Source organism: Drosophila biarmipes, chromosome 2L, assembly GCF_025231255.1.
Source record: "Drosophila biarmipes strain raj3 chromosome 2L, RU_DBia_V1.1, whole genome shotgun sequence".
NCBI classification, from domain to species: domain Eukaryota; kingdom Metazoa; phylum Arthropoda; class Insecta; order Diptera; family Drosophilidae; genus Drosophila; species Drosophila biarmipes.
In genome coordinates, this window is record NC_066612.1 from 11,206,512 (window position 1) to 11,229,368 (window position 22,857).

At 44.5% G+C, this 22,857-nt stretch overlaps 4 protein-coding genes across 5 annotated transcripts; 2 read left to right on the forward strand and 2 right to left on the reverse strand.

The window, feature by feature from the left end:
- Positions 1 to 493: 493 nt before the first annotated feature.
- LOC108032348 (uncharacterized) lies at positions 494 to 9,978 on the forward strand. Its single transcript, XM_017106158.3, has 6 exons — positions 494 to 598; positions 665 to 1,128; positions 1,633 to 2,833; positions 3,173 to 3,536; positions 5,858 to 6,038; positions 6,099 to 9,978. Exons 1-6 carry the CDS (start codon positions 494 to 496, stop codon positions 6,826 to 6,828), a joined length of 3,045 nt encoding a protein of 1,014 aa, XP_016961647.1. The 3' UTR covers positions 6,829 to 9,978.
- LOC108032542 (uncharacterized) lies at positions 3,697 to 4,681 on the reverse strand. The gene has a single exon (XM_017106416.3). It carries the CDS (start codon positions 4,660 to 4,662, stop codon positions 3,805 to 3,807), a length of 858 nt encoding a protein of 285 aa, XP_016961905.1. The 5' UTR covers positions 4,663 to 4,681; the 3' UTR covers positions 3,697 to 3,804.
- Positions 4,676 to 5,615, forward strand: LOC108032543 (uncharacterized). Its single transcript, XM_017106418.3, has one exon. It carries the CDS (start codon positions 4,747 to 4,749, stop codon positions 5,521 to 5,523), a length of 777 nt encoding a protein of 258 aa, XP_016961907.1. The 5' UTR covers positions 4,676 to 4,746; the 3' UTR covers positions 5,524 to 5,615.
- A 53-nt stretch (positions 9,979 to 10,031) lies between the features above and the next one.
- LOC108032541 (probable phospholipid-transporting ATPase IIB) lies at positions 10,032 to 22,670 on the reverse strand. 2 transcript variants are annotated; one of them, XM_017106414.3, is made up of 6 exons: positions 21,351 to 22,670; positions 13,260 to 14,097; positions 12,367 to 13,144; positions 10,964 to 12,308; positions 10,828 to 10,901; positions 10,032 to 10,767 (listed from the first exon to the last, which is right to left on the reverse strand). In XM_017106414.3, the coding sequence occupies exons 1-6, from the start codon at positions 21,977 to 21,979 to the stop codon at positions 10,634 to 10,636; spliced, it is 3,798 nt and encodes a 1,265-aa protein (XP_016961903.1). In that variant the 5' UTR covers positions 21,980 to 22,670; the 3' UTR covers positions 10,032 to 10,633. The 2 variants fall into 2 exon arrangements, with proteins under 2 accessions (XP_016961903.1, XP_016961904.1); XM_017106415.3 differs by lacking the exon at positions 21,351 to 22,670 and adding an exon at positions 15,058 to 15,456.
- Positions 22,671 to 22,857: the final 187 nt, after the last annotated feature.

The window sequence follows — 22,857 nt, forward strand, 5'->3', positions numbered from 1 at the left end:
CTTGGCCAGGACCGGAGCTAGGTATTTCTTTCTGAGCCCGCAACCTATACGGTTCTTGAAAATTACATGTTACAACCTTGTGGTTAAATTGGTTTTATTAAAATAACATGAATTTAATAAACATTCAGTATTGTTCTTTCTAATATTATTTTAAATTATAAAGAACTTTTAAAAGTTTATATATATATGTGAAAATTATGTGATTTTAATATTATATAATTGAATAATATTTTTAGAAATAGTTGTCTGTTTCTCAATGGTTTGAACAAAAAATTTTATATAATGGTCCGTATATTTGTCCGTATAATTTCCTATTCTTCTGAAAACTTTGATAATAATTGAAATAATTCCAATAACCTCACTGGCTAATATTCCTCCACCAGGCTACGCCCCTGAACTTGTCTTACCCGGCGTATGCTCAACGCCCTCCTAATTAGTACATTATGCACTCGCATGTGAAAAGCAGTCGACTCAACTCAACGCCTCTATCTCTATGCCTTGCTCCACTTACAGCTCAGACGTCTTGCCACTTGCAACTGCAACAGGAGCAAAAGCCACAAAGGACACAAAGGACATAGGCAGCAGCAGCAGCAGCAGTGTGAGGGGATACGGACAGCGGACAATAGCCAAGCGGGAGTGCGGTAGACGCGCATCGGAGCTGTAGAGGAACGCCATCACATTGGATTACGCGCAGTTTTACTTTAGAGCGGTGCCAATTAGTGGCCAACAGCAGCAACAACAGCAGCAGCAACAGCACCAGCAGCTCGTGCAGCAGCAATTGCTAGCCCAGCAGCAGCAGCAACTGCAGATCCAGCAGCTGCAGCAACAATTGCTGCTGCAGCGACTCGAGCGCGAGTTGCAGCAGAGTTACTCGTGCCTGCGGCAACGTTGGCTCACCGACTACGCTGCCCCCCACCAGCAGCAGCAGCAGTTCGCCCAGCAGCAGCAGCTCTTTGCCGCCCAGCAGTTGCAGCTGCAGCACCAGCAACTGCAGCACCAGCAGCACCAGCAGCAACAGCAACAGCAGCAGCAGCAATACAGCTACTACTTCAGTCGCGGCAGCACCAACACCGATCTGGGTCTGGGACTGGGCCTGGGCTTCGGTCTGGGCAGCGGCAACTTAGCCAGGTAACCTCTGACCCCTTTTGAATGCGCATAAAAATATCTCAGGCCTGCAGCACTTACAAGCCCCCAAGACACTTATTGTATCATTGCCGTTGTAAAAAATATTAGCAAATTCTTAATAGCTATCTAGGAGTGAGCTAATGTGCAATATTTCAAAGCTATAAGCCAAAAATCGCCCTCAGTCGTTAATAAAACTTAGTCAACTTACAATTGCACACATACGCTTATCTTGTACGTTAAGGTTCTGAACTTCAACTTCCATCTTAGTATTTTTTAAAATGAGTTAATATTTGAAAAATAATATTCATGTAAGAGCATTTAAATTGTGAAATTTTTTCAATAATAGGTTCTTTTATTTTATTTAAATGATAAAAGTGGGTAATTTATCAGTGCCAAAAGGATGCCTTAACCTACTTAAGCTTTTAAAAATACTTTAAGAAAGTTAAAAGGCCTAATGGGTATATTTAAATAAAAACTGAAAAATATTGCCGCCTCACGCCTTTGCAGCTGGTACCATCTGCCTTCCACGTCGGCGCACATCTACATTGGAACCACCAGCAGCAGCGGAACAGCGGGCAGCACTCCCTATCCGTATCCGTACCGGAGCGTGGGAGGATACTCCGGAGGCGGTTATCCGGCGGCGGCGCTCATCAACTTCGATGCCTCGCCCACACCGCTGTTAGCCTCAGCGGGGACTTCGCCTGGTTACTTGCCACCGTTGGCCGTTCCGGCTGCCTTGCCACCACCACCGCCGGCGCCGAGTGTAGCCACCGATTATTACTTCAGCAGCCGGAGCACCCGGACCGTTCCACCGCCAGTACCGCCCACTCCGGCGGCCGTTGCAGCGGCAGCATCAGCGGTCTCCACCTCGCCGTTCCGGGAGTACGGGAGCACAGCGGCGGCAGCGGCAGCGGCGGAGGAGCTGCAAGCTGGCTATCGCTACAAGGCCACGCCCCGCAGGCGGTACGACGCCTACGACAACTACGGCTATCTGCCGGGCTTCGCCAGCACCACTGAAGACGAGGAGGACCTGCTCGAGGAGTGCCTGCCGCAGGCCTTGCTCTCCACGGACTGCTCGAGTCTCGAGGAACTGCGCTTCTTCCACCTGCAGGAGGAGGAGGACGAGGACGAGGACGACGAGGAGGTGGCCACGCAGCTGGCGCACATCCTTGACCTGCCGGACTTTCTGCATCCCTACGGCAGCAGCGGCCGGGACAGCCTGCACAGCCACAAGACGCCGCCGCAACACGAGTACCAAACGGAGCACGGCTCAGCCGCAGCGGGAGGAGCAGGATCAGCGGGCTCAGCGGTGGGCAGGGGTGGATCCGATCTGGGTGGCGGTGGTCAGTCGCAGCGTGTCCTCGAGGACCAGCGATACCAGCCCTACCAATACCAACAGCAACAGCAGCAGCAGCAACACCAGCAGCTGCCACAGCAGCAGCAGCAGCAACAGCGACAGCAGCAACATCAGTCGCACTTGCAGCAGCAACACCAGCAATTCCAGCCGTCGCAGCAGCAACTGCAGCAGCAGTCCTACCACTCCTACCAGTATCCTTCGCAGGACAGCTGCGAGGGCTTCAATCAGTTCGCCACCAACGCCGGCAGCTGCCTGGGCAACCAGAGAATGATGGTTAGCAAATTGTGGAACAGCTGCTTCCCGGAGTTCACCCCGGACCATGTGCATCGCCACAACTTCTACCTGTGCCAGGTGAGACAGCTCTTAGTCAGGATATGCCTTACCACTGAAAATTAATGTAGACTAAATGCTCCTACTATAACTTATTTAACTATTAACCCATTTTAGTTCAGCTTTTTCTTTTTATTTCTAAAATATTATAGTATTTCAAGTATTATAATTTAGAAGATAGAAACTATAAAGTATTTTAAATTGTCTCAATCGCAGATAAACTGGATGTACTATTCGTATCTGAGTTTAAAATTCATAATATTAAGTCTACTTAAAATATCTTAACCGTTATCTATTTTATGCAGTCCGATCTCTCTGGGAAATTCGAGACATATTCTAATGAGCTTCTTTAACCCTCAGTGGCAGCGGAATACGCAGGTGCGAATTGTGTACCTGTTCTACCGCTGGATAACGGCCATCACCTGCCTGGCGGCACTGGTCTGCTCCTTGCTGGACATCGGGCGCACGGACGAGCACTTCGAGCACCACTACGCCAAGTGGTGGATCTACCTGACCCACTGGGGCCTGCTCTTCTGCACGGTGCAGGCCTGGCTGGCCGCCTGGATAGTCACCCAGGGCATGATGGTGGAGCGCGAGGACTTCGAGATCGTGCGCCAGGCGAAGAAGAGCCGCCTGCACCACCTCTATTGGGTGCTCTACACCTGTGCCACTGTCTACGCCTTCATTGTCACCATGTGCTACTGGCTCCTGGTCCACAATCCCGGTAAGTGGCCAACATAAGCTTAAAAGTCTCCCTTTTTAGGAATATATGAAGATATCCGACGTATTCTTATCACTTATAAATCATTATTTCTGACTTTTTTTGAGTTGGTTATTTCTTAAGAAATTTGTTGATACATCAAGAAATTTAGCAAGCCCACTAATTAGATATAAACACGTGACAATTTAATTAAAGACTTACAAAAATCTAAAAACAACTAAGATCAGTCCCAGCCCGGAAAGCACTATATTTCGATCCATCCCGATCCCATTCACCCGTGGGCATCCAAAGTGTCGACCGAAAGGCGATGGGCAAACACGATGCCGCTCACGGTGAAAGCGTAGTTGATGAACATCTTGGCGGCCGCTTCCAGGTACTGGTGGGGCAAGTAGCTGGTCCGCTGGCGGGGCAGGAAGAGCTTCTGCGAGTTGAACATGGCCCAGGGTCCGAAGATCACCAGGCAGACGCTGGTGGGCACGTAGTAGCGCATATCCATGCGGACGCTCAGGGCCACGGCGGAGATGAGAAAGACCACGATGCTGGCCAGAATGAGGATCCAGAGGTTGGCGGTGAGGAAGCCAGGCACCCACAGACCCAGCAGTGTGTACACAACAAGGACACCAATGCCAATAAGCACAAATGGCCAGGTGATGTCGCCCTCCAAGATGTGCAGGCACACCACCAGCAGCGTGAGGCTCTCGAAGATGCAGCCGAAGATGATCCAGTTCAGCGGGAAGGTGAACTGCAGACGCCGAAAGCCGATGAAGGCCAGCGTGAGGTTGACCCACGAGAGCAGGAGCAGCAGGACGGACAGGCTGCGGTTGGCCGGGCTCAGTTGTGGTCGCCAGCGGTACGTGGATCCGAGCCACTGCAGCGAAGCGAGGATCACCTGGATGCCCAGCAGCAGGCAGACGTACGTGCAGAACAGGCAGCGAGAGGGCTCACGCTTGTCCGGAATTCTGGTGATGGATGTGCCCCGCTCCACATACTCCTCCTGCACGTAGAACGCCCGTCCCGGCTGGCTGTCGGTCAAGCTGGAGTCCGCCTCGTATCCGAGCTTTCGGCCAAAGGATCCGAGGGATCGCACGCTGAAATTCGGGGCTGATACCGATCTGGTTACACTTAACATACTGGCTGTCAGGCCGAGCTCTCACCTTTGACACTTGACACAAGCCCGGGAAACGAGCGAAACAATCGGAGAACACCCACCTCGATGAGTGATCAGCCAGCGGATGGCGTCGGCCGCCTCCGTCTCCAGGCGCGTCTGTGGATCTACGGCACCGCCCTGGCGTTCATTCTCCTGGCCATCCTGCTGCTCATGGTGCCGGGCCTGCTGCGTGGCTATCCCCTGGTTCCGAACGATGAGGCCACCTATAGCTTCTTCGGCGTCGGACTGTTCACCCTGTGCGTCTACGTCAACGTGATGTGGCTGCGCCGGAAGTTCCCCCTCAACTGGATCATCAGCTGCTCCATTGCAGCCTGCCTGGCCCTGGGGACGGTCTCGGTTCTCTCGGATCAGTTGACTGTGCACGTTCTGCTGCTGAGCGTGGAGATCCTGGTCGTGATGTCGCTGCTGCTCCTGGTCGGCTCATTGAGGCTGCCCAACTGCCCCACAATTGTGTATCTATTTTTCATCTGGGGCATATTCGCCACGTTCTCCAGCATCCTGATGACCGTAGTGACTTTCCAAATGCGGGATGGCCTACTCGTCTACGAAGTAGCCATTCACTTTGTGCTCTGGCAAATCGTGTGTCCGCTGATTGTGTTCCAGGCGCAGGTGATCTCCGGACATTGGGAGAACCTACCCCCCATCCTGGACAAGCCACTCTGCTCCACAATGCTGCTGTTCACCTTCCTCGCCTGCTACGCCTTCCTGGACTCCGCCGATGACATTGGATTCGAGGTCTTCTACGTCGGCCAAAGCTCAAACCAAGAGTTTTTGGCCAGAGCCATTAAGAGCGAGTTTGAAATGCTGATGGACTCAAAATAGGGATTTTCAAATCGGAGAGCTCTGCAAAGGCCTGCCTTATATCAGTGTGTAAAATGTATAAATAGTAAAAGGTTTGGAACATTTTTGGAATACCTGAGCATCTTTAACTAATAACTATTGTATAGTTGAAGTTTTGTTTGAGTATGTTAAATATAATGGAGTACTTCTCACATAAACAACGCGAATTCTTTAGGAATCCGATAGGCAAGCACCAGCTATCTGGAAATTATGTACCTACTTTGTTTTGGTAATTTTTTTGATATTTCTTATACAAAATATTTTAAAAAAATATGTCTATATCGAAATAAAACTAAATACCCCTGAAATCTTTCAGAAATCCACAAGATCGATGCGCTAAACATAATGGTCCATGTGCTCAACACGATTATAATGCTCATCGACTTGGCCATAGTGGGTCACCCGATAAAGATGAGCCACGCCTACTTCACCACTGGCATTGGCCTGGCCTATGCCATATTCACGGGAATCTACTTCTTGGCCGGCGGCACAGACAGGTGGGTTTCAACCGGATATGCGTGGGTGCAATCTAGTAATAATGCTGTTTCCGTTTGCAGGAAAAACCAAACTGCCATCTACCCGATGATGGACTGGACCAAGCCGGGCAAGGCGATTATAGTGACGGCCTGTGCCATAATCTTTACGTTCTTCGTGCACTTCTGCTGCTACCTCCTCTACCGCGGACGCGTGTGGCTCTTCACCAAGCTGTGCATCCGAGGAAGGCACAATCGCGACGGGGAAATGGGTGAAGGTCTCAACGATGACTCCGGATCCCGCATGGGCGGTGGTGGGGGTGGAGCAGGCGGTGGTGCGGGATCGGCTGGCGGTGGAGCAGCTGGTGGCTCGGTGGCTGCCGCTGGCGCTGTGGGCAGCAGCCAGGACTACGCCCACCAGCAGCAGTACCCCATTGCCCACACGGAGCAGCCGCGGGCGGGCAGCCACCAACAGCAGCAGCAGCAGCCGCCGGGCAACTACCAGCTGCCGCCGCAGTATTCCGGATATCTCCAGCAGCCCGTGGTGGCCGGGGTCAATGTGGGAGTGATCAGCGCCGAGGGAGTGTACCAGCCCATTGGCACGGATACAGGACGCACCAGCGGTGGAGGAGGAGGCGATGGCAAGCACAAGTCTTCCTCGGGATCAGCAGCTGGAGCAGGAGCCGGATCAGTGCCAGGCTCAGGATCCGGTTCCGGATCGGGCTCGGCCTTGACGCGCACCGTAGCCCACTTGGAGGCGTCGCAACGGGAGCAGTTCCTCAATCCCAACAAGATTGTCGAGTACAAGATGTAAAGGCGTTGCACCCGGCACCGGTATACGTTCCACTTGTCCATGAAGTTTCTGGAGAAGCACTGTGCCCAGTGCGAGGCGACGCGGAGCGCCATCTGCGAGGAGGAGCGCCACCTGGCATGAGCGGCACAGTGGTTAGTTTTTAGAATTGCTTTCGGGACCGGTCTAGACTGGTCCTCGGATACCTGCCAGGCCAAATTGATATCTCCGATTGATCGGGCTCAAAAAAGTATTGCACTTGGTATTGTGTTTTTGGCAAAGTAGTTTGTAACCGTAGTTTCGTAATTTTGTAAAAGCTTTGCCAATTTTTTTAAGTGTGTAGACGCTTTTCAGAGTGCCGAATGGCGCCCAAACATATAGTACCGCAAAGGTCTAGAGAGTATTAGAGATGTTCCTTTAAGTGAGGGATTACCATTGAGTGTATTCAGCATCGTTTCGTTTATGAGGAGGGGTAATCCCATCGGCAAGTCGTTCCAAAGGTTTAAAACGTTTTAATGGACTAAGTTGAACACGATATTTGTATTTAACAAACCACAGTATTTTATTTGGAGCTCAGTTATCTAATTATCGTCTTAATAACGCGATTGTGTTCAGAAAAATTAACACACTATCTGTCAGAAGTTACTTTCGGCCCAAATCTTGAAGCGAACAGAGGCCAGGGAAAAGAACAAACTGACATACTGCCTGCAATGATTTAAGTTAGGAACTTTTTTACATAGCTAATTTAACCATTTATCCACAGAAATTATATATATCGGTGCAGGTGTGAAGCCAGCTCATGCTCCAGTTCATCCGAGAGAAATTGATTTAATTGAGATGGTTCGGGATCTCCTCGGACTCTTGGATCATTGAGCATGGGAACTTGGCAACTAAATTGGCAATTTTTTAAAGGAGCTAAGTGGAGCCGCAAAAGAAATAGAGCAAACAACATTAATTTTAGGATATGCTTGGCATTGGTTTGCTTAGTAATTAGTGAATTGATAACATAAAATACGTTTCTTTATATGGATATTTTCCCAGCAAGCTCAAGCGCTGCTACAAACACTCTAATAAACATTATTCTACAAGGCACGACGTAATATACTACGAATAACAATATCAGAAATAAATATTTTAGCATACGACGTTGAAAAGTATATTGCAAAAGTTTTACTTTCGACTCGAAAACCAAATAAGTACCGAAATTCTTGTACCCCAAAGACACTCTGATGTTTTGCTTTTGTTGGTTTCTGCGAAGATGTGACTCGAACACATACTTACCACACAAACTGAAATCAGTGATTAGATTTATAACCAAACGGAAACCTGCAAATATATGTAAATAGTTGATTTCGTTTATGTTGATAGATTTCTATCTATATTCAAATGCATAGCAAGAATTCAGGAATCACGTGGAAAGGTATAGCAAACCTGAAGAAAGTTCAGAAACAGCAGTGAAAGTTACAACTATAAATCGAATGCATTGAATAAAACTCGTCAAGAGGAATGTGTTAGCAAGCTAAAGCAAAACAAAAGCAAGTATAACAAAATATTTAAATAAATATACAGAAACGAATGCAAGCAAATAGCATGCCCTAACTATACTTACATTATTGAATACATGTAAAGCAGAGCGAGGTAAAGTAAACAAGCATTAATTTTTGATAGATTTACATTAATTGAACACTTTCTCCCACACAAAGCAGATCATCCACAGGTATTCAGGTACTCTTATTTCCACATTATTCGAACCCGATTTCTTTTTAGAGAAATTTTACCAGTTTTGGTTGGCGAACTGCAAAATGTGCATCATTTTTGTGTCAGTTTCGCACATTTTTCCCAATATGTTTTCCAACAATTTAGCATAAATGTATAAATGAATGTTTATATAGACTGAATATTATTAAAACAAAGAAAAAATCTAAAAAAAAAATATATATAAAACCAAAATAACACATAAAATGAACCGGTTAAACCTTTTGGGAATTGTAAAAATATAAATCAAAAGAGCAAGATTTCACATTAGCCACAACATAAAACAGTAAACACATATCAACAATTAGACAAGATCATTCTTAAAGTAAAGATATTCAAATAGACGGAAATACAAAAGTTTCAAGTAAAGCAAATCAAAGTTGACCTCATCAAGAACCATACACAAGCAATTAAAACTTGCATAAAGAGAAATGTATAAATGTTAAACAATCATTATAAAGTATGTATATGCAGAATATATTTAGCAGAGAAACAGAAATTCAAATATTATATTTTGTAGATTTTTAGTAAATTAGAAGTGAACGAATACGAAACCCGATGTCAACATACATGCATATGTCTACAAAATATGTACCCGAATATATACATCCCCCATACCCTTTAAATGTAGCTCAGCTCTTTGTACCCAAGTTGAGAATTAGAGTTGAAGTTGTTGATTGAACAAATGAGGAAATGGAAAAGCTTTAAGAAACCAAAACGATTGGATAAACTTTTATACACCGACATAAAAGTTGAATTAAGTTGCTCAAGCGAGTTCTTGGCAAGGAGTTGGCTCAACAGGTAGTTCACGAAAGGCTCAACAGAATTCAGTATTAGCAAACGGCAATTCGAAGCGAGTATACAAGTAAATCAAAATGTTATTAACAAAGCACACCAAAAACAAAAGTTTAAAAACTGCATGTGTTGACGAAGAAATAAAATTTCAATGTTGTGAAATTTTAACAAAGAAAAAACCGACAAACAAATTGTTTACTTCAAAAGTATTTCTGCGCATTTAATCGTAAAACAATGCTTCATCATTTCAACCTATAATGAGTCGAAGTTTTGCTAAGCAATTAAAAACAACGTAACGAAACAAGATTTCAAAAACCCAAACAAGTAAGAAAACCAAATCGAACATAATAAATTGTTAGAAAAACCATGAAAGTGTAAACGCTAATGGATGTCATGCATTTTAAAAGCATAGCAACAGCTAAACTATTATATTACCAACAAAAAGAGAACACAAAATTCATTAACTTACGTACGTAAGTATGTTTGTGTGTGCGTAAATGCATAATATAAAAAAAATTATTAAAATTATTATGTATTTCCAGCAAAGAATTGTGAATTAGTAATAAACAGAAACAAAATGTCAAGCAAAATGGTAAATAAAAAATGTACAATACAAAAAGCAGAGTTTTCCGTTTTTATCTTACCGCATCTTGGGATCCAGTAAGTAAATCACCATCTTTTGTATCAATTAATTAATATATGTTAATTTATTTATAATCATTATTTCACAATGCAATGCGATTTCTAAATCCTTATACAAAATCTATTTTCTTTTCACATCTCTTTCTATACCATTGTAATTGATTTCATTTTAGTCATAGATACAATTATTAATTTATTTTATAATTAAATAATTAGTAACATAATTTGGTTTTCTGCGACTTAAATATTAATCAAATACACACAGGTATACAAAATTGAAATATATATTAAAACTGTTGCTCCCCTCGCTTACAAATAAGAATTGGTTTAATTTAAATTACAATAATCGAATCACTTTGTCTCTTCAATTTCTGTGTAACTTGAAAGTCTAAACAAAAAATATCATTGAACAAAAGTGTAGTGTCGAGGATGTGGAGTTTAACCTGATATCACGTATATTTGGGTTGGTGCGGGTATTGGCAAAACCAGGGATATAATTGTGGGATGGCTGCTTAATTAACAAGAGACAACACATCAAGTGCTAAGTAATACACGAAGTTTAAAGTGTGAACAGAAAAAAAGGGGATAATAAGGTCTGAAGGAATTGTAATTTGTAAATTCTCTGCCAAGCCACCTTCTAAGAGAGCTTCAAATAGGAGGGAGGCGAACACTTTTTACGCAAGAACTTAATTATGTACAATGGTAAGCAGGAAACCAACGTGATGAGGGAAACCTTCCATAGAAAATCGTACGACCAAATAAACTCCCAGTCTGAAAACAGAAGATTTAATGTTACATAAAAATATTTACAGCACTTAAAGTATTACTCACCGAAATACTCATGCAGCACGGCCAATGAAATGAGATAGAGCGCCAAACTGAATAGTTCCGCAAGCACCATTAATCTGCAAATGGGGGTCCCGAATAAATATCGCATTTAAAGATGAATTATTTCGCCCGAACTTACCTATGCCAAGTCCGCACAGTGAGAGCCACCATAATCAGCTCAGTCATAATTAAAGCCGAGAAACTGATCGCCACAATGTGTATAAACTCGTCGACGAACAGTATAAGCGCTCCGTACATAATGACGCCGCCTTGGTATATGCTGATGAGTACCCATATAAAGAAGGTTTTGTAACTTAGACTTCGTCCTTTGGACAGGTCTTTATAAAGCTCCGGATACGTGACGGCCGTCTCCGATGTGATGTCCTGGTCGAGCACCAATGAGAACACCGGAAACATGGTGTACAGCGTCGAATAGCCGACCATGAGAAAGCCCTGGTACAAGGCCACCGAGCTGAGGTAGAAAACCGCTGAGAAGACCGCCTGCAAGGTGGTGATGATCAGTCCGCGGTGAATGACGAACTGTGAGAGGGCCGCCGAACGTTTGTAGCTCCGGCGGCCATGTATGAGCAGCAGCTTGGCGATGTGCGAGAACTGCGGAATGCTAAAGTCGCCGGCCAGCGAGGCCTGTCTTCCCTCGCGTCCCTCAATTCCTACACCTGCGTCCGCCTGCTGAATCATGCTGACATCGTTGCCACCATCTCCCACGGCGCAGGTTCGTTTGCCCGTGTGCTTCTGGATAAGGGCCACCACCTGGGCCTTTTGGGTGGGCGAGCAGCGACAGCAGACTACGGCAGGCGAAGCCGTGGCTAGCTCCAGGAACTCTGGTCTGTAATACTGCAGGCAGACCTCAAGGGACTCGCCGGAGATGACCAGAGCATGCCCCTGCTTGCGCCGGAAGCTGTTTAGCTCCTGGTGGGCATCCGTTCGCGTCTTAACGGAACGCAAAACGTGCAGTCCCTGATTACGGCCAATCAACTGCGACGATTTGGCGATACAGCATGCAGTTTCCAGTTTGTCGCCAGTTAACATCCAAACGCGAACGCCAGCATTACGCAGCAGCTCAAGTGTTGGACGCACGTTCTCCTGGAGTCGATCCTCCACACCTGTTAGACAGAGCAATTCCAGCTCACGTTCTAGGGATTCCGTGACTGCAGCCACCTTGGCGACGCGATCGGTGATGCTAAGTCGAGCTGCATTGTAGCGCGTCTCAAAGTCGGAATACTGCTCCTCTGTGAGAACCTTTTTGGCCACCACTAGAGTGCGAAGTCCTTCTCGCGCCATGTTGCCAGACTCCTCGCTAAGCCAGTCGTTGTACTGCACGATGCTGGACATAACCACGTCAGCACCCTTCAGGTAGAACGTTATCTGGCCCGATTTGCTCTCACGCACTATTATTCCCATGCGCTTGCTCTCGCTAGTGAAGGGGAACAGCTGCAGGATCTGGTAGTGCAGTAGAATGTCATCTAGATGTAAAAGAAATAAATTAGCCGCTAGACTGGATGGCACTGTGGAATTACTTACTGTCCTCGCTAGGTGTCTTCACCTGCAACGTCATCGAGTTGAGATCCCTGGCAATCAGGGTCAGGCCCACCTGCTCAGTCCACTTGACCAGCGCTATCTCGTCCGGGGACGCAGCCTGATACTGATGCTCTGTGTCCGTACTGCCGGGTGCCTCGATGTTTATCACAGATTTGGTGGGTGAGTTGTTGCCACCAGTGACAGTCGATGCCGTGGACACGGATCGGTTGTCCTCGTCATCGCTCACCGGCGTAACGTTGTGACACAGGGCCAGTGCTCGCACCGCCTCCCATTCCCGCCAGCCCTCCGGACGACGCATCCTGTTGCCGGCAAACATAATGGGCTTAGTCGACTCTCCGCCGCTGCTCGAGCTAGAGACACTGCCTTGCTGCTGCTGCAGAATGTTTCCCGAGAGCTTCTGTATCATCTGACCAATGTGATGAAACGTGTCCGCATCGTGCGACACTATGCCCAGGTGGATCTTCTTAAACACCATCTCGTTCTGGGTAAGTGTGCCCGTCTTGTCGGTCAGCACGTACGAGATTCTTCCCAGTTCCTCGGGTATGGTGGTCGATCTCACTACAGTGCCCTGGATATTGGAGTCGTTCTGCATTTGCCACGAGTAGAAGGCCTTTCCCATATCCAGATTTACACGCAGACTGATTGGAATGATGTAGGAGAAGAGCAGCACGAAGCGGAACATATATCGGTACCAAGGACCGCCGAATCCCTTCAGCATCATCATGACTAGAGACAGGCCCAGCACGGCACAGAACAGCACCTGTTGGGGTAAAACAATATATAACATTTCAGTAATAAATAATGAAAGGGTCCTGACACTAAAACTACTGGCGCTAACTACATTGGTTGTACTTCTTTCGATTATGGACTCTCACCTTGGTCAATCCGTTGATCTCCATGTCCAGCAGGCCCACCTTGGACCTTGGTTGTGAGTTATTCATCACGCTGCGCGTTTCGCAGCCAGTGTATATGACGATTCCGGTGGCGGTGCCGGCGGCCACAACGGTGTTGGCCCACAGAGTATTCTCCACACTAAGACCAGTGTCTTCGCTGCCGTCCGCCATGCAGAAGGTGGCAATGAAGCTGTGGATGTCGTTCTGGGGCTTCTCCACGTAGAAGCTGGCATCGATGCTATGCAGCTCCGAGTCGCGACTGAGCTTCTGGGTGTAGGGAACGGCCAGGCGGGGCTTCCAGTCGGTCTCGCCGTCCAGTTGGTCCGTGCGCACGAATACCGATCCGCTGCGATCGCTGGTACGCAGCAGGATCAGATCCGAGGGCACACGCTCGTTCTTCTCAACGATTATGATGTCACCGACCTTCAGCTTGGAGCTGGGAACCATCTCGTAGCCGCTGCCGTTGGTGGCCGACAGTCGCTTGTACTTCTGCGAGTTGACCTCGTGATCCCGCTGATGGCGTCGCAGATCGTCGACCGCCTCTCGGCAAATGGTGACCATCAGGACGAAGCCGAGCGGGCCCCAGTAGGTGTAGGGGTAGCCGATCCGGATGTCCGGAATGAACTGCGACAGCGCCATCAGCAGGAAGTACAGGTTGAGGAAGAAGCGAAACTGCTCGAACAGCACCAGCGGCAGGAAGGTGATGAAGTTGTACTTCTGGTTCCGGATCTCATTCGGCGGAAACTTCTCCGTGTTGACCCGGCCCAGATTTACGGTGCGGGCCCTCAGTTCTCGCGGCCTGAACCATTTGCGCCAGCAGCTGTAAAGACAGACGAGGATCAGTATCACGCTGCTCTCGGTTAGAGTGTGAGCCAGGAACATCCTTTCGGCCGATCTCCCCAGTCATCCATAAACTCTCTTATTCCCGCGATCGAATTCTATGGAATGGCTTGAGAGCGACGAGCTACGGTCATTTGGGCGATTTCATGAATCGTTTTAAAATGCTTATTGTTTCACATAGAATTTGGTTAATATTTCGAAAAATAACGGAAAGATAAGTTGTTAAAAACGTGGAAATTATTTTATTTTTTAATCGATATTATCTAAGCAGCAAAGCATAAATGTGCTTGAGCTCTCAAAAATCAAATTTTTTTTATAAAGGTCCTATTTATATAATTTTTAACCCTAAATTATAAAATACGTTCCAGCTAACACTCAATTAAACTTTTTTAGAAAAACGTAAGCATGAGTCCTCTTATAAACAACAATGAGTAAATTTAAGGGATTAAAAATTTTGATTTTTTAAATAATAAACAATAATGACTTTTGCAACTATTAATTTCCATATTCTAACGATTTCCCACGAGCCTCAACCCTATAAGGAACACTTAATAGCCATTGAACCTACAACATTCATATGCTGATGGGAAAACCCTATATGGAGGCAAGTGCTTCGTCGAGCTTATTAAAATTTCTATCACAAAAGTGCATGGGTCCATTTAAAGGAGACGACCTTGAGTGGAAAATCGATAATAAAAACTCGAAAAATAAACAAAAGTGAAAATTCAGACAACAACAAAAGTCAACGGAATGTGTATGCCGTTGTGGGTGTATGTGCGAGCGAGAGAGAGTGTGCGAGTGGGAGGTGAAAAACCTGGCTCAGCGGGTGTTAGAGCGAGAGGGAACAGGCTGCAACCGATTAACTGTTATTAAGATTAAATACACCGCGAAAAAATGATAAGAAAGCTGAACAGAAAATCCCCCAATTGATGATTCACACCTGAAGAGATACCAGCGGTTCCGCTGGCGATTCAGCAGCGGAATATTCTCGCGAGTCATGGGCGTTGCAGCCGAGTTCTGGGAGGTAGCGTCATCCATGTTTTCTCGCCGAGGTTTGCAATCACTTCGCAAGCTGTGCCAATTTCAATTTAGATTTGTAGTCTTGTGCTCATGCAGCCTTTGTTCTCGGCGGCAGCTGTGATTTCGATTCGCGGTTTTCCTTCGGCGCTTTTCACATAATCACAAACGCGGCTCATGGCACACGCCCTGCACTGGCAAACTCCGCAATGTGTAATTCGAATCGTCCGAAATTCTTATGCACAAAACAAATGTGAAAATTCCGTATGAAAACTGCGTCGTCTGCGCGTTTACAACCCTGTCTTTGGTTCCCCAGAGAAATCAATAAGCGGGAAAGGGACAGCTACACGTTTGTTTTTTGGCCAGAGCTGCCACTTGTTGCGATTCCTCGCACTTGGCAATGTCGCAGTTGGCGCGCAATTTGAAAACATCTGAATGGCTGGGTGCGGATTTTATGACCCCTTTATGACTGACTCAGCAGCTCTTCTCGCCGCTTTCGTTAGCACTCGAATGTTAATTAAATAAGCTCTTGCCGGTTGTGTCTACGCTTCAGCTGCCTTAGATCAGCGCGCAATGTACTGCTCCTCTTATTTGTTTGCCCACGAGCAAACTTGTTTTGCCACAGCTTTTTTGTTTTTACGACCATTCTACTTGGCCGCTTGTGCTAGACGTGTGCGAATAGAGCGCGCTCCGAAGTTTTGTCAATATAACGCACACATTCGCTCGAGTTGGCCAGACGATTTCGTGTCATGATCTCATAAGAAAAAGTTGCCAAAACTGCCCGGCGAAAGTTCATCGACTTGTCTGCAGCAGCAGAAGACCAAAAAACTAACAAAAGAGCCAGCAGAATTGTTAACTCACCTGTGTGACTCATGTTGCACTTCAAAGTCAGCGCTTTTTGCCATATTCGAAGCCTTGGCGCTTCTCTTTATCCATAATCCCGAAGTGTGTCACGCTAGTAAAATACGCCTAGATGCGAATTTAATGTATTTTCGCCTTAAAGCCATTCGCTTATCGGTCGAAATGTGATTCAGCCTAGGACTGATGCACTCTGTTCGCATGGAAATTCACTCGTCAACAGTGGCCGCGGCCATAACAAACAATTGCCGCGATTCGCTGCGTTGTGAGCAATTAACTGGAAATTTCAAAACGATTTGTAGACCTCAGCAGATTCGATTGCATGTACTGCCCAAGCAAATGTTGCTTTCCGCCTTTCCCATTAAATATAGACTCTGAACAGCTGCCATTATTGAGATCTGCGGAAGTGTGCTCTCTTTCTGCCTTATACATTTCGAAATCTTTGTTATTTATCATTACTGAAAGGTACTTTTTTCCAGTAACGTTTTCCTTTAAGATAAACACAGCCAAATAAGCAGTCTTTTTTCAGACTGGTTAAATTAAATAAACAGTTGAAACACGAAAGTGTCTAGCATATATACCAAATATCTCTTTGTTTAGGCCTTTATTACTTTATTACGTAAACAAAAGTTACTAACTTTTACTGTCACTATTAAACCTTCAAACGCAGATTTAGATAAATGTGTTTATCGACTCAATTGCCTTTGGTTGATAACAAATAAAAACAATTGTTTATCATTGACCTATAATAACGCAACAATAAACCCCTTCTGAAAGATGGATAGGTAAAAAGTGCATCACTCTTTGTACCTATTAAGTATACACCACTTTCCTATAAAATAGCCGTTCCTTTATCTACATATTATCTAACTATATTAGCTTTTTTAATGGTTATCCAGTTTAAGACCTTCACCCTAGAAAAAACAAAAAATTGTGTAAGACATTTACCGCACATAAAGAGCAATGAAAACGCCAGAAACGGCCAAGAGAAAACTATTTTCCACTTAAAAGAGCCATTGAAAAACTGAGCAAATGATTTGTGTAATTTATGGATGCTCCCCTCACAACTTCCCTAACCCATTTCTTTTCACTGCTGTGTGTCACACTAAAAAGAAACTAATTTACAATTTGGTGTCAAAGATAAGTGTTAAGTGAGTTGCTTGCGGTTTCGAAAAGCGTTTCAAATAAGTAAAACCAATCACAAAACCAGACACACCTTTTATTTCCCATTACAAATAGTTATCCTCCCAAATTTGTAAAAAAATTAACTTCAGTCGCCTTTCCCGGAATAAAAACAAACAAGCCCACGAATTATCACCCACAAAGCAAAGAGCTAAAATTATGAACTAAAACCACTGATCTGAAAAAATTCTTATTGTGACTCAAACAGTTGATATCTATAATTTGTGAAGATGAATATTCTATGGGTTTCCAATATTTTTATATTACTTTCCACACTCGAAGAAATCTTACAGATAAATGGTTAAAAACTATAAAAATAGTAACTATATTGATCCATTTTATCTGTGTTTTTAGTGTGTAAAATCAGAAGGCTCGTAAATAAAATGTTTAAAAAATCTTCAAGAAATATATTTCCATGTTAAATGAAATAAATAAAATGTTTAAAAAATCTTAAAGAAATATATTTCCATGTTAAATTAAATACCGAAATATTAGAATACCTTGAATACAATTACTATTTCAGTTTCATGCACATATGGTTGTTACGGAAAAGACAAACATGTTTGCTTTGGAGGGAGTGGAACACGTGTGCAATATACCCTTTCCGGGCAACCGGAAAGGAATGAGGTGAGCTATGAATAGTATGACTTGGCTTTTGGTTATTAACCCACATTGCCGGTGGGTGGAAAACAATGCCAGTCCAAGTTGCGGGCGTCAGTCGTTGTCGCTTTCCACCGCCCAGCCCCCCGTGGCCTTGCTTTTCCCTTTCCCAGCCATTTGCATTCGCAACTAGATAAACAGCTAACGGCGACTAGAAAATAATAACATTAGGCGTTTCCATTGACAGTTTGTGGCGTTACGGAGGCGGACACGGGGAATGGGGGCGTGGCTGGCCAATTTGCATGGGGCAAAGTGAAAAAAGCTTGGGAAAAGCCTGTCGCCAGTTGGCAGTGGCTATGTTTAATGCAATTATGAAAGAGGTTTCAATGTTTCACTTAACTCTGGAAAGGGCATTTGCTCAATTTCATGTAATTTATTTAATAATAAACATGTTACACTGATAAAAAATAAAATAAAAGTTCAAAAACTTCATATTCAACTTAAATATATGTTTCTATGCTTTATATCCATTACTGTTTTTATTTTCTTTAATAATATAAATAATTATTTAAGAACTTTATTTACTTTATAGATTTTTAAATTTAAATTTATACGAAATTATGTTTTTTTTTATATTCATTTTAAATATATAAATTGGCTTCATTTTATTTAATAATAAACATCCTACACTGATCAAAAACGAAATAAAAATCCACGCACTTCAAATTCAACATAAATATACGTTGCTATGTTTTATATCCACTAATGTTTTTATTTTCTTCAATAATATAAATATAAATGAAAGCATTTCAGCTCATTTACATATTTTTAAATTTAAATTTAAGAAGGAAATAAAGGTTTTTTACGAAGTAAAGCACTAAAAATTAAAAATGGCTGCTGTAGTTAAAATATTTTCAAAATAAATCCCTTAAATTGAAGATTATGTTTTCGTATTTAGTTCCAACATTTAATACAAGATATTTAATCCAAAAAGCAAGTATTTATCTTTATTATATTCCTTGTTGTTATCAGTGTACAAACCACATTCAAAGTCGATTTATCGTTAGCTCTTCGTCTTAGAGGAGTAGTGGAATATTTTCGTATACAGGGAAGCATAAATGCCGAGTTGGTTCCACCACAGTGGCCACCGTGGCTGCCACAATCACACCAACAAGCTGTGCCGCATGGCGCCTCACTTTGCAATTCTAATCGGCCTGTCGAAATCTTTGAGCCTCATATAACCGAAACGGCCATCGGAGTTGAGTGCCGAATATGAAACGAAAAAGCCGGCAAAAGTTTCAAACAGGCCCAAGAGCTGGGCTCCGAGTAACGAAACCTTCACAAAAATTAAAGAAAACTTGAGCTTGTTGTGGTCAGGGGCGATAAGAGGCTTCAAAGAGTTAAAGACGCACTTGTAACTCACAAGATGACATTGGGGCTTTGGTATGGGCGATTGTTATTTCATAATGATGAGCAGGATTTACGATTTTTGGGTAAAGCTACACCGAAGAAAAATAGTCATAGAAAGGCAGTCTAGCAATCAAAATTTTTGCTTTAAGAACAAACAAATTTAAATTAGGAAAAACAACTTTTTATCCTTCAATTATTTATCCTTTAATCTAAACTTTCGTTTCAGTACTATACTGTACTTATAATACAACCGGTATTAACTCTTAAGTTTCACTTTTTTGGGGTGTTCCCACATTACCTTTAGTTTTTTGACAAAAATGAACAACAAATTATTAAAATTACTTTACTGAATACCTATTTTCTAGAGAAGGGTTGTTATATAAACGATGAATTTACCTTTCCCACATAGAAGTTAAACAAATTTCTCACATAGACCTTTTCATTGTTGAATCTTCGAGTACGTTCGCTTTAAAGATTTAGATTTAAAATTCACTACCACCGGATCTAATGACGCATTGCGGAGTTCGTGGCTCCATTTTGTAGTTTGGTCAACAATCGACCCGATTCTGATAAGCGGCGAAAAGGCAGCAGAGAAACTTTCAATTTTCGACACAAAAAGCCGCCACTAACCGGGCAACAACGAAAAAACCCTATGAAGCGACTTCTTCCGAGCAACTCGTTTGTATTTTTTAGAAACCTTGAGAAGCACAGTGTGCTAGCCAAACCAGCTGGGAACTGGTTTCGGAATTTTTGGCATTTCTTGGTGGCTTCTTGGGTCGGTTTTTATTTTATTATTTTGCTCGCCCACCAATCGGGTTTCAAGTCGCACGGCAAACATCGATTAAAAGTGCACGGGTGCCGCGTGGAGTCGTGTGTTTTTGGGCAACATTTCGCGGCAATTAGAGTTCCGGCCAGAAATGTGGGGCCTCCAGTGTTTGCGCTAGCTTTGTGCCTTGTCACCCGACCGTCTCGCCTGTCTTGGCCACTATTTATAGCCGTGTTTTGGTTTTTGTTATTATTTTCTCTGCCATTTCCATTCGTCGAAACCTTCCCCCGGCCCTGGAAGTCGTCACGTTTATCGATTTGCAGTACGTCGCAGAGCAGAAACCGAAATGTTTTTAATTTTCTTTCGCCGATCCACTTTCAGACGTGTGAGCCCGTTCGCCTGCTCGCATGTGCCGCCTTTCTCAAGAGTTCTCGGCTGCCTCTGTTTCCCTCTCTAATTAGCTAAATTAAAAATATATCTCGGAGTCGCTATATAGACGCATTCATTGTTGTACATATATGTCATACATGGCCCCCCAGCTCCCCACTCGCCTTTCGGCCAGCATCGTTTTCTTGGAACTGTGTTTCGTAAAAGATCCTATTTAAAAGTAACACACTCGTAAAATTGCAACACAAATCATTCTTGGCTCACTCTGCTTGTTTCGGATGCCCCAAAATGATTTTGCTCAGGCCGAAAAAATAATAAACAAATTCGAAGTGCCAAAAACCAAACAACAACTTGTTCGGCATCAAGCCAAGGGAGAGGGGTCAACGTTATTCTTGATTTAATTGGCAAATATTTAATAACAAAAGATTATTTATAGAGGTATTACGGAAAATATGTACCTAGCATTGCCGTTAAAGCAAGGCAAAGAACTGAATAAAAAATTAAAAATAAAGGTATTGCGGAACTTACAAAAATTTTCACGTACAAATTTTGATAAGGGTATAATATTTTTTAAGGAAAAAACATACAAATTCACTTGACCTAAAATTCAAGCAAACGCGATAAGGAATCTGTGCTGAGATTTTATACTTTTCGAAAAATAAACGTATTTTGCTATTGAAAACAAATAAATCTTAAAGTTTTTAAATAAAAAATAAATTGATTCCGGCATCAATGTTTTGGAGGCTCGATAAGGAAACCTTATACGGAGGTTACACTTTATCACTTATTTAAAAATCCACGTTTGAAACATTTCTCAGTTAAAAATTATATTTTCCTTCTTTTTAACACTTAAGTTTCCAGATATTTTGTTGACCAGTGAACAGCTGTTGCACTGCTATTTACTCTCCCACAAAATCCCGCTATTGCAGTATTGCAGCAGCGAAATGGAAATGTTGCGCATACGCAGCGTTGACGAAGGGTAACGAGCGGATCGCACCGAAGCGCGGACTCACCTGCACAGGCACAGCTTGCAGACGTTGCCGAGGCTGCGACTCTTGCTCTTCCGCCGGTTGTGCTGGTAGAAGACCGTGGAGGAGCCGTTCTCCGGGTCGACGATGGTGCTGTGGGTGCCGCCATTGCTGAGATGATCGCCCGCCGGAGCGGATGCTCCCGTGCCCGAAGTGGTTACTCCATCGGCAGGCGATGCTCCAGCACCGCCACCGCTGCCAGTGCCACTCCCGCCGACAGATCCCGCCCCCGCGACGCCCGATGACGTGTGCGTTAAGTGCGCCAGTTTCGAAATGCTGCTGTAGATGCCGTTGGAGTTCTTGGCGCGCTCGCGACTCCGCTCATTTCTATAACGTATCTGGCCGGCGGCAGAGCCAAAACTGTGGGATCCGAAGAGATTGCCCAGAAAGCTGCCTCGGCCGCCGGCGGCTGAGCTGCCGGCGCCTACGTCGACGTCGACGCCGCTGTAGCCCGTCGAGCTTTTGCGCCGCCTGCCCCTGTTGTTGTTGCGGTGGTTGTTGTTGCTGCCGCCGCCGCTGCTGCTCGGGACATCGCGGCGTATGAGTAATTCCGTCTCCGAGTCCGTTTCGCTCTCTTCATCGAAGTCGCGTAGCGGTATCTTGCTCTCAGCCATTTTGAAGAGAGCGCGGAAGTGCGAAGAAGAGCGCCAGCAAGCGTAGTTGGCTTAAGTGTGGGTGTTTCGGCCTTTTGGCGCCCGAATTGAACTTATTAACACCTTAATTGGCTATGCAAAATTTCTCGCACTATTAGCTGTTCTGTTTATACTCTAGGGTCTAGATAAAAATAAATGCCGAGCAGTCTTTTTGGACCTCTTGCCACGTTTCCGTTGAGCAATTCCAGGTGTAAACCTCACAGCTGCTCCTTATCACACTTGGGTTTCATTTTTTTATTTGAGCGGTAAACACGTAGGGTAAACACCATATATATACGCGTAAATCGCAGGCATTCCCCGTGGTGGAGGCCCGCTTATCGGTCGCCACAGTTGCCGGCTACCAAATCGTCACTATCAGCTTCCAAGTGCCTTCTGTTGCTCAGCGTTTTCGTTTAATTGATACGAATTTGATAAATAAAAGGCCAAGGCCCGGGCCACAAAGCACACAAGACGCACACATGCACAGGCAATTCAGGTAGCACTTCGCATCTGCAAGCTTTTCGCGTTTTCATTTAGCAAAACAAGGATTGCCCCTTATTTGGCCTTGCCTTGGGCCTCTGCCAGCACATTTTTTATTTAATTTTAGTCCGGAAGTTGCAAGAAAAACAAGAAAATCCCGGAAGCAAGTTGCCAGCGAATAATTTTGGCCAAACGTTAATCAGCTGGCTTCACAGAGTACTGTTAGCGAAGCGGTGCGCTTTGCAACACTGCCTGAGTCGTGGCTGTATGAATTTTAATTTATGCTAAAGGGGTTTAATAAAAATACTACAAAAACACAAGATTAAACTAGTACGGAAGCATAAATGGAAAAGTTTACAGTGTAAACCTATTAAATTCTT

Coding starts and splice junctions, on each gene's coding strand:
- LOC108032348 (XM_017106158.3), top strand. CDS start 494: ATGCCTTGCTCCACTTACAGCTCAGACGTCTTGCCACTTGCAACTGCA. Junction 599..664: donor GCAGCAGCAGCAGCAGCAGT/GTGAGGGGATAC, acceptor TCGGAGCTGTAG/AGGAACGCCATCACATTGGA. Junction 6,039..6,098: donor TTGGCCGGCGGCACAGACAG/GTGGGTTTCAAC, acceptor TTCCGTTTGCAG/GAAAAACCAAACTGCCATCT.
- LOC108032542 (XM_017106416.3), bottom strand. CDS start 4,662: ATGTTAAGTGTAACCAGATCGGTATCAGCCCCGAATTTCAGCGTGCGA.
- LOC108032543 (XM_017106418.3), top strand. CDS start 4,747: ATGAGTGATCAGCCAGCGGATGGCGTCGGCCGCCTCCGTCTCCAGGCG.
- LOC108032541 (XM_017106414.3), bottom strand. CDS start 21,979: ATGGCTGAGAGCAAGATACCGCTACGCGACTTCGATGAAGAGAGCGAA. Junction 14,098..21,350: donor TGCAAGCTGTGCCTGTGCAG/GTGAGTCCGCGC, acceptor CTGTCTTTACAG/CTGCTGGCGCAAATGGTTCA. Junction 12,309..12,366: donor GAAGACACCTAGCGAGGACA/GTAAGTAATTCC, acceptor TTTTACATCTAG/ATGACATTCTACTGCACTAC.